Source organism: Podarcis erhardii (genome assembly GCF_964252035.2).
Source record: "Podarcis erhardii genome assembly, chromosome: 11".
NCBI classification, from domain to species: Eukaryota; Metazoa; Chordata; class Lepidosauria; order Squamata; family Lacertidae; genus Podarcis; species Podarcis erhardii.
In genome coordinates this window covers 1526145-1541607 of record NC_138501.1, presented here as the reverse complement: position 1 = coordinate 1541607, position 15463 = coordinate 1526145, and the positions used below count along the sequence as shown (strand labels likewise).

The 15463-nt window shown below is 43.4% G+C and overlaps 1 protein-coding gene across 9 annotated transcripts in view; it reads left to right on the top strand.

The window, feature by feature from the left end:
* TRPM3 (transient receptor potential cation channel subfamily M member 3) overlaps nt 1–15463 on the top strand; it is a gene marked incomplete at its 5' end in the record, with an annotated part of 405379 nt that overhangs the window by 266612 nt on the left and 123304 nt on the right. For 8 of the 9 annotated variants that reach the window (XM_081880910.1, XM_081880909.1, XM_081880905.1 and 5 more), the window contains 2 exons: nt 2822–2993; nt 13732–13906. In XM_081880910.1, coding sequence (XP_081737036.1) covers nt 2822–2993; nt 13732–13906 — 347 coding nt within the window. Of the gene's footprint in view, nt 1–2821; nt 2994–13731; nt 15017–15463 lie in introns of those variants that run through there. The other variant, XM_081880913.1, reaches the window with a different exon arrangement.

The following is a 15463-nucleotide window of genomic DNA, read 5'->3' as shown; positions in this document are numbered from 1 at the left end:
GCCACTCCTAGTCACCAGACCTGCGCCTCCATGGACAGCTGTGAGTCCAAAATGACTCCCAGGCTGCGCACCTTATCCTTCAGAGGCACAGTTACGCCGTTCAGGACCAGGGAGTCCTCCACACCTGCCCACCCCCTGTCCCCCAGAAACAGTACTTCTGTCTTGTCAGGATTCAACCTCAATCCGTTAGCCGCCATCCATCCTCCAACCGCCTCCAGGCACTCACACAGGACCTTCACTGCCTTCACTGGTTCTGATTTAAAAGAGCTGGGTATCATCCGCATACTGATGAACACCCAGCCCAAACCCCCTGGTGATCTCTCCAAGCGGCTAAATATAGATGTTAAAAAGCATGGGGAAGAGGATGGAACCCTGAGGCATCCCACAAGTGAGAGTCAAGGGGTCTGAACACTCATCCCCCACCACCACTTTCTGAACACGGCCCAGGAGGAAGGAGCGGAACCACTGTATAACAGTGCCCCCAGCTCCCAGCCCCTCTAGACGGTCCAGAAGGATATCATGATCGATGGTATCAAAGCCGCTGAGAAATCCAGCAGAAATAGGAAACAGCTTTCACCTTTGTCCCTAACCCACCGGAGATCATCAACCAGTGCGACCAAGGCAGTTTCAGTCCCATGAAGAGGCCTGAATCCCAACTGGAAGGGATCCAAATGGTCTACATCTTCTGGGCGTGCCTGGAGTTGTTCAGCAAGCACTCGCTCAATCACCTTGCCCATGAATGGAAGATTTGAGACTGGGCGATAGTTTGCTATATTGGCCGGGTCTAAAGATTTTTTTTTAAGAAGCAGTTTAATAACAGAGAGAAGCATTCACCATCCCACAAGAGCCCATTGCCCAGCCCTTCCCAGCTCACTTTTATGAGCCAGGATGGGCAAGGATCAAGGAGACAAGTGGTCGGTTTCACTCGTCCAAGCAGCCTGTCCACATCCTCGGAGGTAACAGATTGGCATTGATCCCACGCAGCTTGACTAGACCAGGAATCTGGCACTCTTCCGCCCCAGCCCTGCTCCCACAGTGGCGTCTACCTCTTTTCAAATCTCAGCAACTTTATCTGCAAAAAAACTTTGCAAAATCATTGCAGAAGATCTTGGGACCCTTACCGTACCCTGATGGCACTGCTGAAGGTGAAGCTGAAGGTGAAGAAAGTCGTATTTGCCATTGCTATTGCCACTTGGTAGGCTCAACGTTGAGCTCTAACCTGTGTCTGGTCCCATTCAGAATGAGTTTTCCACCACCGGCGCTCTAGCCATCTCAGCGATTGTTTCCTTGCCCTCAGCCCTGGAGAAAACCACAGGGCTGTCCAGGCTCCATGTAATCGGAGAGGGCGCTTCGGAGCCAGACAGTCAATAGCCCTGGTTAACTCCACATTCCAGCGGGCCACCAGGGATGCAGCTGAAAGGCCATCAACATGGGATAAAACATCCCCTACCACTCTCTGGAAACCATTTGGATCCTTTAAGTGGGGGGGGGGGCACGGACCATCTGAATTGGTCCCACCTCCCTGAGGAGGGGAAGGATTGTGGAGAAGTCCAGTTGCACCAGGAAGTGATCTGACCATGGCACTTCTTTCGTTTCACTTTTACTTAGTGTCAGATCACCCACATCCATAGAGGTGAACACCAGGTCTAAGGCATGTCCACGACTATGACTTGGGCCAAACTTATTCAGGGACAGCCCCATGGAGGCCATGCTTTCCACGAGCGGCCCCTTGTAAGGTTGTGTTGGCATGGATGTTAAAATCCCCTAGGACAACCAAACTAGGTGTCTTCAGGAGAACATCCGCCACGACCTGAAGCAGCTCAGGCAGGGAATCCTTGGGGAGCTTGGTATACCAGAAGGAATCCTGTACTGCCTCTATTGCCCAGCTTCCAGAACATGCACTCAGAGAACTGGGTCTTCCCAATAGAACGCCTGGTACAAACTAATGACTTCCTAAAAATCACTGCAACCCCCCCTCCCCGCCCATATGACCTGGGTTGCTGTGTGTAAGAGAAACCTGGTGGACAAGCAGCGGCAAGGACAGACCCATCTGCTTCATCCAACCAAGTCTCTGTCACACATGCCAGGTCAAGTCCTCCATCCACGATCAAGTCATGGATGGCAGTGGTCTTATGATTCATTGACCTGGCATTGCACAGCAGCACCTTCAGGTCATGTGGGTCTCCCTTGCTGATTCCAGTATCCATCTGATGAAGACCAGACCCAGAAGCAGGGATAGTCCTCAATATTGAACATGTAGGAGCTAATGTGGTAAAAGGAAAAGAAATAATCTCACTGTGTTTCTCATAATTGAAGTGCAACAGTTATTAGGGCAACATTATGAACTAAGGCAAACAATTCGGAGAGTAGCAGTTAGTAATAGGGGCACTGACCACAAGACTCAGTTTGAACCCCCTCTTGAGCAGTTTGGAAAACACCTTGCCTTGATCTGACGTAGGGAGGGATAGATATGTCTTTTTCTAGTCTGTGTCCATTTCACATGTGTTTATTCATAAGTTCATTCCATAATTAAATATAATATTACTTCAGGTCAAAAAATGAATAATGGAAGTGCTGATATTTCTAACATGATATGTCAGCATAGCAATGGATCTCATATGTACAGGTCCAAATTTCCAAATGTCTTTAAAAACTCTTTTTGTGGTGAGAAAACAAATATTCATATATTGAATTTGGCAAGTACTGGCAAAAATTGTTTCAGCAACAACTTATTACCAGCGAATTACCTCTAGAACATCCTTTATCAGGAATTTCAAACCATGGTTGCATTCTCTGCTCCCCCCCCCCCTCTGATGTACAGGTGGTACGGCCATACCAAACAATGTCCAATCCAATGAGTAAGCTGACGGTACTCAACAGTATGCACTCTCACTTTATACTGGCTGATAATGGGACCACAGGAAAATATGGTGCGGAAGTGAAACTTCGCAGACAGTTGGAAAAGCACATCTCACTCCAGAAGATAAATACAAGTAAGCAGCCTGCTTTGTACATTGTTCTATAACTGTGCACTGGGATATCTCTGTTCATCATCATCAGGCCTCAGTAAAGAGTTTCATTGGGATCAGGCCACAATATTGTACAGGAAGGTTCACAATCAAAATTCTAAATGACAATCCAAAGAGCTGAGGGAAAGTTTAGCAGATGATAGGGTGGGGAAGGTGATTGTGCTATGCGTATCTAAAAGCTAGAAGTGTCTTGGCAGGAGAAGATTGGCAGGCAATGGTAAACTGAAAAACAAGGCAGAATGTGACAATGCCCAGGATCCAAAACGACTATGGAAATGATCAAGCTGTTCTTTTCCAGCTTCAGGTCACTTTGTGAAGTACCCAGATTTAGGAATCTACTTCTCATGAGGTCAAAAGACAGGCCTCACCAGCAAAGGCATCCTTCCATGCCTCCTGCTTGCTGGCTGATGCTCTGTTTCAGGCAGCCATACTTCAAAGGAAAAGGAAAGGCAGGAATGTGCCTTGTTACTGCTGTATCTGAGTAATCTTTGAATGGTCTGGGAAAGCCAGGTCTCTCTTTCCCTTGGCTGGGAAAGCTAGATGGCCCACTAGCCCCTTTCATTCACCCACCCCACCCTGTAAGTCTTGCTGTCACTTGTTCCGTCAGCAAGAATTAATGTTTGTTTCCCACCAATAATATAGAAAACAAGATATAAAACAAGAACTGTTGGACTTTCAGGACTTGACCCAGTTTCAGCTGAGCCAGGTTGGAGGACTTGCCCTGGTGGTGGCCATCTGCCATGCATGCTTTCGCTGTGATGCTTTAGCATTGCAGGGGTTGGACTAGATGACCCTTGGGTCCCTTCCAACTCTAAGATTCTATGAGAGACTTCAGCCAGTAAAGCTCAGCCAGAGATCCATCTTCTCAAAGCTCCACTCCTTCCAGCAAGCCTTGAGTTTGGTTTGCCCACAAACTCATGCTGGGTTTAAAGGGAATTGGGTCCTGCCTTTTATACCCCATATAAAGTTTTCGGAATGGTTTACAAATAGACAAGAAAAGGCAGTTCAAATAAACAATTAAACATAAAACTGTAAATCAAAAACTTACATAAATACAACAGAAACTAAAGTCACTCCAAAGTTAAGCACACATTTAAAAACTAAGATGCTCTGGCTACAGAAGCTTCCAGTTATAGTGGCTGCAGTCTGCCTCTTCTAGTTTTTGCAAAATACTTCTCACTATCTCAGAACTGCTTCTTAACCCTATGGTTGTCACAGTACTCCAAAGAGGTAGTTGCTAAGGGTGATAGGAGTTCTTTCCTGACTCCGCTTCCCTTCCCTGATTAGACCAGGAGATAAGTTGTGTTCTCTTGTGGTTGTTGGGCAAATAGAACACTGGGGGCTTTGGAGGGGACAGTACTCAGAAGTATAGAGTACTGATGCCTCTTTTTTGCTGCCCATGAAACTCATTTCATGCTGGCACCCACTGTACATGTATCAAGAAATGAATACCAGCACCTCATTTATTTCTCAAAAGGGGAACACACTTCTGTTTAGTTTTGCTGTCATGTATTTTCTTGTGGCTCTTAAAAGCTACTGGGAGCTGAAGTGATCCTCCTTTTTCCTTTTCTCCTGCCTGTTGTAAAAGATGGGATAAGGAAAGAAAACAACCAGTAGTGACATCCAGGTTTACTTTATTTGATAATCATGGGAGAAATGAAAAGGTAATATTCTCCAGCTTCCACTTCCTCACCCACAGGGGCAATAGAGCAACTTTGGGGCCTGTCATGCAGTAAAGTGTTTCATCTGTGACCTACAGGAATCACCTGCATTTTTGTATTACTTTGTATTATTACGATGATGTGACAGTTTATAATGTAGGGCGCTTCTTCTATGTACCTTTCACTTCTCTTCCTGCCTCTGATAATCTCAGCTATTGTCTTTGAAAACTCTGATAAACTAGATTATTGTCTGAAATCTCACACTACACTAAACCAGTTAGTTTCCCAAGTGCGAGGTATTCTTTTTGCTGCCAACGGTCTGAGCTGGCTTTTCATGATACTGCCTGCTCCAATGCCATTTTCATATTGCCAAAGGCACTGAGAGGGATTTAATGGCCAGATGTGCCACATCAGACAAAATTATGTCACTTTTCCCACCATCACTTGCTGCTACCTCTATATTGATTTGTGTGTGTAAATTTGTCTACTGTGGTCTCAATGTGGGTGGAATCTCTGCCATTTCAGTATTTCCTCCCAATGTTAGAGAGCAGATATTGCTTGATTGGGTGAAAATGCTTTAGATCTTGACATGGGACATTTGGAAGATGTATAGCTGGGGAGCCACTGCTAAGAGTGAATGTGACATTTCTGCACATTGCGTTCTGGCATGTACTATATTCAGTACTTTTGAAAATTGGAATGAATCCGCTTACTTTGTTTCCTAGAGTATGACACTGCTGATTCATTACTCTTTTCTCATTTCTGAATAGGCTTGGCTGAATTTACATTCCTCATATTGCACTTATTCTTGAAAGATGATAATATTACATACTGCAAGTATATATTCTATCTTAGCTTGATATGCCTGATTTCACAGACTATTTCACAGCCAAATAAATGTATTATCAACAGACCATCTATAGAGAATTCCATGCTAAAACTAAACCAACCATGGTGCCTTTATTACTAAAGTTGTCTGGTCTTGACTACTGACCTTCAAAATGATGTGTTACGCCACTCAAATACTCTCTGTAATGCGCTTTCTGAAGTGAGACGTTCTAATCTCTACTTTGCTTACAATGCATAACATGTTAAAACATTGCTCTTGTGCTGAGAAAATATTCAAGCAAGCAAGAAAAAAACATTTGACTGGATCTCTGTACCCTTTGAGTAGATCAGGGAAATTTATTTTTGTGTCAGAGGTGGAGGCATCATCATTTGCATTCTCAGCCACAGTGTGAGCTTCAGACCAGAGATAAGGTAATGTGAGACTGCAAACTGTAGGCACAATGGTTCTGCCGCCACTGTTGGAGCCAGGAGGCCTCTGAATGCCACTTGGGGAGAGTGCTATTGCATCCACCTTCTGCCTGCAGGCTTCCCATGGGCATCTAGTTGACTGCTGTGAGAACAGGATGCTGGGCTAGGTGGGTCTTTGGCTTCATCCAGCAGGACAGTTTCATGTTCTCATGTTCTATCCTGGTAAGGCTCAGAAAAAAGTATCTGCAGCAATCACTGCACCCCACAGGATGGGGACCAGGCTGAGTGGCTGCAGAAACTTGGCTAGGAACTACTTAGTCTTTGATGAATCGTGGCCTTTCCTGTGTTGGGGAATCTGAAAATAAGACGTGAGTGAGAGCAAGTCAGTGCATTTTTCTTATAGGACTGTAGCCGGTGTTTTCTGTTTGGTAGCACAAAGACTATTGTGCTAGTGGACAGGTGGGTTTTAATGCTGCACAACAGGAATCCAGTGCAACTGTTATGCTTGCAGAAACTCACTGTAAAACAGATTGTGCAATCTATTGTGTAACAATGTCGCCATCAGCCTGCTTATGCATTTTTTTGCACAACAGAGTTCTGCTGATGTGACTTTAACATAGTGCTACATTGGATACATACAACCCATAGTCTCTCCCCCCCCCCCCAATTACCAGCTGGTTGAATACTTGTTACTTTCTCACCTAAATCTAATTAATATTTGTCACTATGTCAAATTTGCTTGAGCATTTCCACTGAACCACTCTGGGCACACATAAAGTAGCAGTGTGGAGCAAGGTGGTCTTATTGGGAGATCAGAAGAGCTTTGCAAGTTGCATCTAAGATGAGCTGAGTGTGAGAGAACAGAATCCTTAAATCTGAAATCTCGTGTAGATCATCCTGTTCCTAATAAAAAACAAAACATAAACTATATAGTTTTTAATAATATCACAGTATCATACACGTTCATGTTATTTTGCAAAGTGTTATTTTGAACTTATAACTAGATAATTGCTTCCAGGGACAAATTCTGTATGGTGAACTTGCTTGCTAGTCACATTTCCTTTTAATTGTAAACACTGTTCCTAAATCAGAATCATAGGCTACAGACATTATCGTTTGACTTTCTTTAGAACCAGTGATTCAGAGACCTGACTAAATAACTTCGTTGTGTCTGGGTTTTGCATCTGTTTCTGAAGTAAGCTTGGAATGAACTACTGTAATCTTGTTTAAATATAAAATCAGTAAGGGATGTTTGTTTGCTGCTGATCTTTTATCAAGTTTTTGCTTGATGATCACTGTCAGTTAAAAGTAACGTGATTTTTTTTATTATTATTGTAAAAGCAAGGAAATTCTACAAATTAGGAAGTATCTGCATGAAAATATGAACACCATTCTGCTCTATTAGCAAATGCATTTCTTACATTTGAGGGCCTTTCTCCCCAGTTTGATTTTTACATGGAGCATTTTATTCCTTTTGTATGAGTCTTTGGAGTAGACTGCCAAGGGACTCCTGAGCTGTTTAGCTGACCTGGTAAATTACCATTTTGCAGGTGTGTATTGGGTGTGCACACCCATCCGCTTCATGTATTATCATACTCTGTGCAAATGGCACATGGTGATAATGTGTGACTCTGTCAATGAAGATCAAAATGCTCTCAGCTGTGTCCCCTGGAATGCAGGAGATATCACCTAGCCAACAAGGTAGATCTTTCCAAATGATGTGCATTGTATTCCCCCCCCCCGACTTTTGCATAGCTGAGTCAGTAGTTTCTTGGAATGCTGGCTCCCCACTTTGTCTCTATAGTTTGGTGAGCCCTGCAAATGGATTCCCAGTAATTCCCACTTCTGGGTCATGGCTTGGTTAGGAGCATGGTTAGCCCCCACAGACTGGTGCCCCCTTTTAAGTGAATGGGGAAGGCACATCACTCTACTTTGGGGGTGCTATTTTGATGAAAATGTTGTGCTCTGGGGTGGCCTAAATCCTACTAGATGGGATCTCTCCATAGACTGCCATGTGACTCTTAGCAAATAGCACTCTAGCTTCTGGGGGTCTTGGCCATTTTCAGTCCCTCCTCTCACCTCCAGAATCATGGATGAGGGTCTAACAGCATCAAAAATTAATATCCCTTGTATGTTAGAAGAAAGATAACTGACATCCAGAATTGCAGAGATAATAATAGAAAAGAGGACAAATAACAAGTTTACATACTTTACTCTGATGTTTCAGGAAGCTGTGCTATTTTTTGCTTTAGTCCTTTTGTCACCCTGCATTTTTCCTTTACAAAGCAATGTTTGAATCCTGATTACCAGAGCTGGCCTTTGATACTGGAAAACTGGCTTCCTATGGATATGTTAAATCACGTCATCAGGGATACAATATTTAAATGAGACCGAGCAGCTGCTCTTTGGCATTTAGAGCAAACTTGGCAGTGATGTGCCCAGTAATTGCAGAGATCTATGCGCCATAGTACAAAACATTCACACAAAATTATCTGATTGCAGGGTGATATAACTCCATGGCAATATTAGTGAAATGTTCTTATTTAGCCCATTATATAGTGGCAGACACATTCTCCACCCCCAGCACCAAGCAGACTTTTGATTGCTCAGCAGTTCTTAAGACCAAACTGTTAATTATGTTAGTATTTATAATAGCTATTTCTTTTTTACACTTACATTGATTTCTTACTTTGTAGAAAGAACAAGCAAGAAGTACAAAGAACTGGGAGGTGTATAGGTGTAAGTCTCTGTGGGAATAAAATTGTGGATCATAACTTTTAGTACCTAACCTAATCATCATAAATCAGAAACCAACCAGCAGCCATGCACTTTCCTGTGTGAATGCTGTTCTTTGTTCTCTGTAGAAAGCATCTATTACATTTCTCTTTAGAACAGCTGGTGGAACACAGTAAGCCTGCTGAGAAAATAGAGAACAAATAGTACCTTCTAAATAATTTTTAAGCGTTGTCTTCATAAGTTTGTGATGTAAAAGTAAGATAAGGGAACAAAGTAACCTTGAAACATTTGAAACAGTTGAACTGTTGTGTGAAAAATAAAAGTACTTCCACCTGCAGCTGGTTAGTGTCAAACTATCCATCTTATTATTACTAATTGGCTAGGGCAACATCTGCCACTCAATGTTTCATAGTGATGGATCTCAAGACAGACTACCCCATAACTAAAAAATCCTTGATGAATGTCTGTTCAATCTTTTATTGAAAAACATCCAACAACAACAAAAGCAGTTCCATAATATTCCAAGACACCACCATTTCATGAAACCCTGCAAAATTAATATATTTGTAGAGGAGTTGCATGTTTTTTTCATGATGCACCCTATGTTAAATAAAGCTGCATGCTGCCATTTCATGATTGGCAAATTGTCCTGGAAATGATGGAGCATGTCTGTAATCAGGGCTATGTCAACTCCATGATTCCATAATCCATATCACAATACACATGCAGAATTTGGTACTGGGCACAGGATTCGACATCCTGAAACTTAAAACCTTTCCTTCTAAAGGTTTGTAGCTCCCAAAACACCGAAAGTGTCTGGGCACACTTAGGACCTTAGGAGGCAGAAGGCAGAAGGGCTTCAAATGCCCTGCATAGTTGTTTTGTCTTTCCCAAGACCAGCAAAAAAAACAGAATATATGAGGCAACATTAAGCAGAAGTGTGCAAAGTTGTTCAATCCACATAATTCTAGCACAGGTTGCAGAATTCAGCTTGTCAGAGTGCAGAGTTCAGGTTGCTTTCATGTAGCTCTTTTAAGTAGATACAGCCTTATAAACAATAAGTAGCATAAGTGCATGTTTCAGCTAGGTTTTGTTGGGCGAATTTTGTTTTCTTTCAAATGTTGCCATCCACTGAAGTCACAAAGGGAAGATTGGTTTACTTTATTAGAACTGTTTCAAATTATGGGGTCTGAATAATTAAGACTATTGCATTGAGTCAAGCAGACAGTAGAAAAGGCCAAGGTGACTACGGATTAGTTCAAAAAGTATAATCCAAAATGACCTTTTATGCTCCATATGCAACCAACTCCTCCATATAAGTAAGTATATTGATGTAAATAATGGGCATTGGTTTGCCAAAGCCAAGTGCTTACCATCAATATATGGTATTTTGCAGTCCAGTTCAGGTAGACAATAAGCTAAGCTTATTTTTTATGATTGAGAGTTAAAGTGAACTGGAGAAGAATGTAGGGTAGGTTCAGGTTGAGTGGCAACTTCTAGCCCTGTAAAGTGTCTGCAGTACCTCTTCATGTGACTCGTGGGCTTCCCTTTGTCATCCTATGCCTGAGAATATATGAAGGGGGCTGGGAAGGCAAAGGGACGTTCAGCTGTCATCACCAGCATCTTCTCTGACCATTGCACCTTCATCAAATACATTGGATGCTCATTGACTGATGTCCTGATCTTCCTTTCACAATATCTTCAGTATTTAATGCATTTCTGTACCCTCGGGTGGTCCCTTGGGTGTGTGGTGTGGATCTGAATCCAGGCAATGAACCAATAACAGACAGGCAGAGAGATTATGTGACCTATCAGCAACAGGATCATGCAGCTTTAAAGATCCTCCTCTCCAGTTGGCTAAGCTGATAAACTTCAGCTCCTCAGGGACTCACTGCTGCACCCAGAACCTCACCTTCCTGTCCCACCAGAGTTACTCCTGGCATCATGAGTTCCTTTTGGAATTGGCTGTTTATGGGGTATCATTCTGATAATACATTTACAGAGTATTTTAAATTCAGCTGTGCCACAGAAAATATAATGCATTTGCTGATCTGGGGAAAACGTCCTTTGTCTACCATGCTGCTCTTTGATTTTAGTCATATCAACACCCCACCATAGCTCCCCTTGCTCAGAACCACTGTGAATGGGGCCACACCTGCTCTCCCCAGCTCCTCTCTTCACAGGCACACCTTACATCCCTTAATTAAAACAAAAACAAAAAACACCAAATTCAAAAGGACATAAAAAGCAGGTGGAAACAGTTTAAAACATTTTAAACAATTAGGGCAATAATCAGCAACAGAAACCCCTAAACAATACCCCAACCCAAGTGTCTGTTCAGCAGCCTTAGCTGTGGAAAAGGCCTGCAAGGCAGGGAGCAGTTCCCCCCGGACTCACTGCCAAGATGGTCCAAGTTTTAAACTGCCTAATTGAAATCAGCTTATTCCTGAATCTTTTGTCCCATTGCCTATAGTCCCACACCACTTAGGTCCAACTCAAACTCCAGCAAGCAGTCAGCCAATCCTTAAAAGTAAGCTTGATTTCTAAAATAATGTTTCTGGGCCCTTTCATCCCATTCTACAGAGCACCTCAGAACCTGAGCCTCTCTGAGGCATCTCCTACGCATTCCTCATTTAATGATACACAACTGCTCAGAGGTCTAGCAAAAATGGGTAGGCTTTACAGTGTCATTTATAGGATATTGTTAGCTTTAGCGTCTGCCATAGGGTTTTTCTGCAGTAACATAATAGAAGACCGTGGTTTGTCACAATGTTTGCTTCAGGGCAAAAATTGGGAATCCAGAGGATGGGGATTCCTTCCCTTCAGCATTCTGATTCTTGGTAGAAACAGGCCTGGGACTGCTGTGATATCTGCTGCCTTAGGCTGGCAATGGGGAGTAGCCAGGAAGTGTTTGGCTGTCTCCCGTTTTGCAAGGCGTGCAGTTTAAACAGACTTCACTTCATCTGACTGTGGGAACAACTCTTCCTTTAGAAAAACAAAATGCGCACAAACACACCTGCAAACTCCTTGGTGACTCCTTTGTCACTCTGAGGGCCACCCAGGGAGCCAAGCTGCCGGCTGCCCCTGGGGCAGAAGCCCTGCAAATGCTGCTGTCAACACTGCCATGAATGTGCCCTGCAGAAGTGCAAAGTGAATACCTGGGAGCCGAAGCATATCAAGAAACAGGAGCCTCAGGACAAGATTTAATAGCAAATGACTTTTGGATGGAGGAAGGGAAGTATCCTGGTCTCTGTACTATACAAATTATAAGGCTCCTAATACAATGCATGCAAAAGCACAGAAATTCACAGAGGCAAATAAGTGGAACTAAAGGTCAGAAGGGTCTGTAATGAAAGATCATGGCAAGAAAAATACTCTTTGCGTGGCGAGTTCCCGCCCCCCACCAGGATAAATAAAGACACGAGACACCATAATTTAAGGTTAAATGGGCGAATTAGGCCACAACTTTATTGAATTCAGGAATGAGAGGCATTGGCTTAGGCATTGGTCCTATCGACTATCCGGCTCCAGCCCATTTGCTGGAGACACGGGGAAGGGTTAACACTATATCGGGGGAGTCTCCTGCTGAGGCACGTCGACTAGGAGCTCGGGGGCGTGCCTTTGGCCCACACCTCCATAGGCTTCGGACAGGGCCACGCCCCCCGGAGTCCTTTAACGGACCACCCTTTGCTCACTGGGGGGAGGTGATGGTGTTCCTCCCCACACACACATCCTCTTAACCCCTTCTTACCAATGCCTACCACCAATGCCGAAGAGTTGTGACGAGTTGCTACAAGGTAGGCGAAAAACCAAAAGGCTGCAAATTGCCAATTGGGAAAAATTCCTACCATGCCCCTTGCGGCGACACACCGAAGCCCATAGCAAAGTCAGAGACCTACCTAAAGCCTACCTAAAGGGAGGGAGGGTGGGAAAACGGGGGGGCTAGCCGGCGAAAAGAGGGCGAGCCCCTTCTGCGCCGGCCCTAAATAGGGCAGGCCACGCCCCCCCAGCCAGCCGATTGGCTGGCTGGTGGGGCAGACACAGCTGGGATTCCCCTGTTCTCGCAGGGGCTGAAACCAGCCCCCGCTCACGTGGGGGTGGGCGTGAAGCCCGCAACCCCACCTCCTGGGCAGGGTGGAAGTGGCTTTGCGAAAGAAGATTTCGCTGCATCCACAGTGACATTCTATGCTCCTCACTTCAAGCGGCACTTTGGAAATAATAGAATATATGAATAAAGAGAAGCTATTACTATGGAATGTTTTTGTATAAGAGGCAAACATTTCAGTTCGCCTTCAGAATTTCATGTTTCTGAATAATTGTCTTGCTTACATACTTCAAAAGACATGCAGCAATAAAACTGCTAGCACATTTGCAAAGCTAAGCAGACATGGGCTGCCCTAACTTAGCAGGGCCAGTACTTCTGAAGTGTCTAGAAACCAGGACTCCTGAACCAGGGGACCACCTGGGTCCTCATACCTATAGCAACTTTTACATAAATTGTACTTAATATATTATTATTTAAGATGGTGCAGATAATTGTGTTGTTCCATGTGAAAACTAGTCCCTAAATATCTAAACTCCTTAATTTAAGAAAAAAACAGTCTCAAAGTTGTAGTGAAATTCTAAATACACATTATGAAACACACAAGTCTGCTGCTGAAAGGATCATCCCCATCCAGATCTTTCCATCATCCACTCTCTTGCAATTGTGGTTGTCCAGTGACAGCCAAGAGAGGAGCAGGGGAAATGCATGACATCACGACACCATCTATTAATACATGTTAGAGGGGGAGATTATTTTTCCCAAAGATGCTGTATGTGGATATGGCCGAATTCCACCCTAGTGACTGTGGAGGAATTCATTATACCATCCTTTGCAAGGTCTCCTCAGCATGTAATCTGGAGTCTAATACAGATGGATAGGATGGTCACATAATGCTACTTTGTCTTAATTGTGTAGTCCATCATTTCAGTTTGTTTCCTTCTTTTTCTGTATTTTCTTTGATTTGCTGGCTTTGTTTTTGTTTTGTTTGTTTGTTTCTCTGCAGGGATTGGGCAAGGTGTCCCAGTGGTGGCTCTCATTGTGGAAGGAGGACCCAACGTAATTTCCATCGTCCTTGAATATTTACGTGACACTCCTCCAGTTCCTGTTGTAGTTTGTGATGGCAGTGGGCGGGCATCTGACATCCTGGCATTTGGTCACAAGTACTCTGAAGAAGGAGGGTGAGTTACTTGCCAGAATACTTTTTTAAGATAAATCCTTCTTTGGAATCATTTGCATTCTGATGTTGATTTATTTCAGTAACAGCAGAAGTATTAATTGGGGATAAACATTATAGCTGATGATTAATGGGCAATACCACCTATTAACATAACCCATAATTCCATAATCACTTCAGTGAAGACGCCAATATCATGCATGCATTTATTTTCTTCTGCCTGACTGGAGGTTTAACTGTAGCTGGCAGGTTAGAACTACTGCTTGACGCAAGACCGTTTTCACACAGAAAGTCATCCTTTTATATTATTTGATATAATACTTCTTGCTGACCATTCCCATAGAATACACATGTTGCTTTTGTGGTTCTGGTAACTGGGTTATTAAGGACTGCTGATATTCCTGTAGGTCAGCTACCTTCATTATTGCCCTACACTACTGCTCTGTGGAGTCAAATGCAATACAGTCTTTCTCTATTTACTAGCAAATACTGCATTTTTATGTGAGTGTTTCTCTTCATACTGTTCAAGGTGTTGCAATGGGATATATCCAGTTCTGTAATTAAGATGGCCAAAGGCCAAACCTTTACTCTAGAAACACTAAAGAGATGTCCTGCAGAGTTAAACAGGACAATGTATGCTAATCCCCTGAGACCTCTGGTGACTGTGGTGCAGAAACTCCCAAGTAGGATTATTGCCAGCAAGCGTTGAATGCTGTGCTTTCTGTGAACAAAAAACAGTATAGTATATTGTGCACCAGTTCAGGATGTTCTCCTTCTGTTCTTCCTTACCAGTCTAATAGTTTTGCTCTGTTCATTAGCCGAGTCCATCTTCATTGTCATCTCCTTCATGAAAATGCCCACAGGTGTCCAGAATGCAGGCCTACTTTTGCAGTGCTTTTATCACTAAGAAAAGCAATGACACAAAAAGCAAATGAAACCTTTGTTTGTCTAGAATGATAATAAAACCAGGCTTTTAGGCACAGATTCTTGAAAATGTTTTTTCTCAGAGCTAGCCTTTTACTTTCCAGTTGTGCTTTTCCACTTCATTTGAACATCTCCTATAATTCCATCTATGTCCATTCAAGAAAACATTTGCATCACTTAACACATCCTTGTAGATCATAGAATCATAGAATCATAGAGTTGGAAGAGACCACAAGGGCCATCGAGTCCAACCCCCTGCCAAGCAGGAAACACCATCAGAGCACTCCTGACATATGGTTGTCAAGCCTCTGCTTAAAGACCTCCAAAGAAGGAGACTCCACCACACTCCTTGGCAGCAAATTCCACTGTCGAACAGCTCTTACTGTCAGGAAGTTCTTCCTAATGTTTAGGTGGAATCTTTTTTCTTGTAGTTTGGAACCATTGCTCCGTGTCCGCTTCTCTGGAGCAGCAGAAAACAACCTTTCTCCCTCCTCTATGTGACATCCTTTTATATATTTGAACATGGCTATCATATCACCCCTTAACCTCCTCTTCTCCAGGCTAAACATGCCCAGCTCCCTTAGCCGTTCTTCATAAGGCATCGTTTCCAGGCCTTTGACCATTTTGGTTGCCCTCC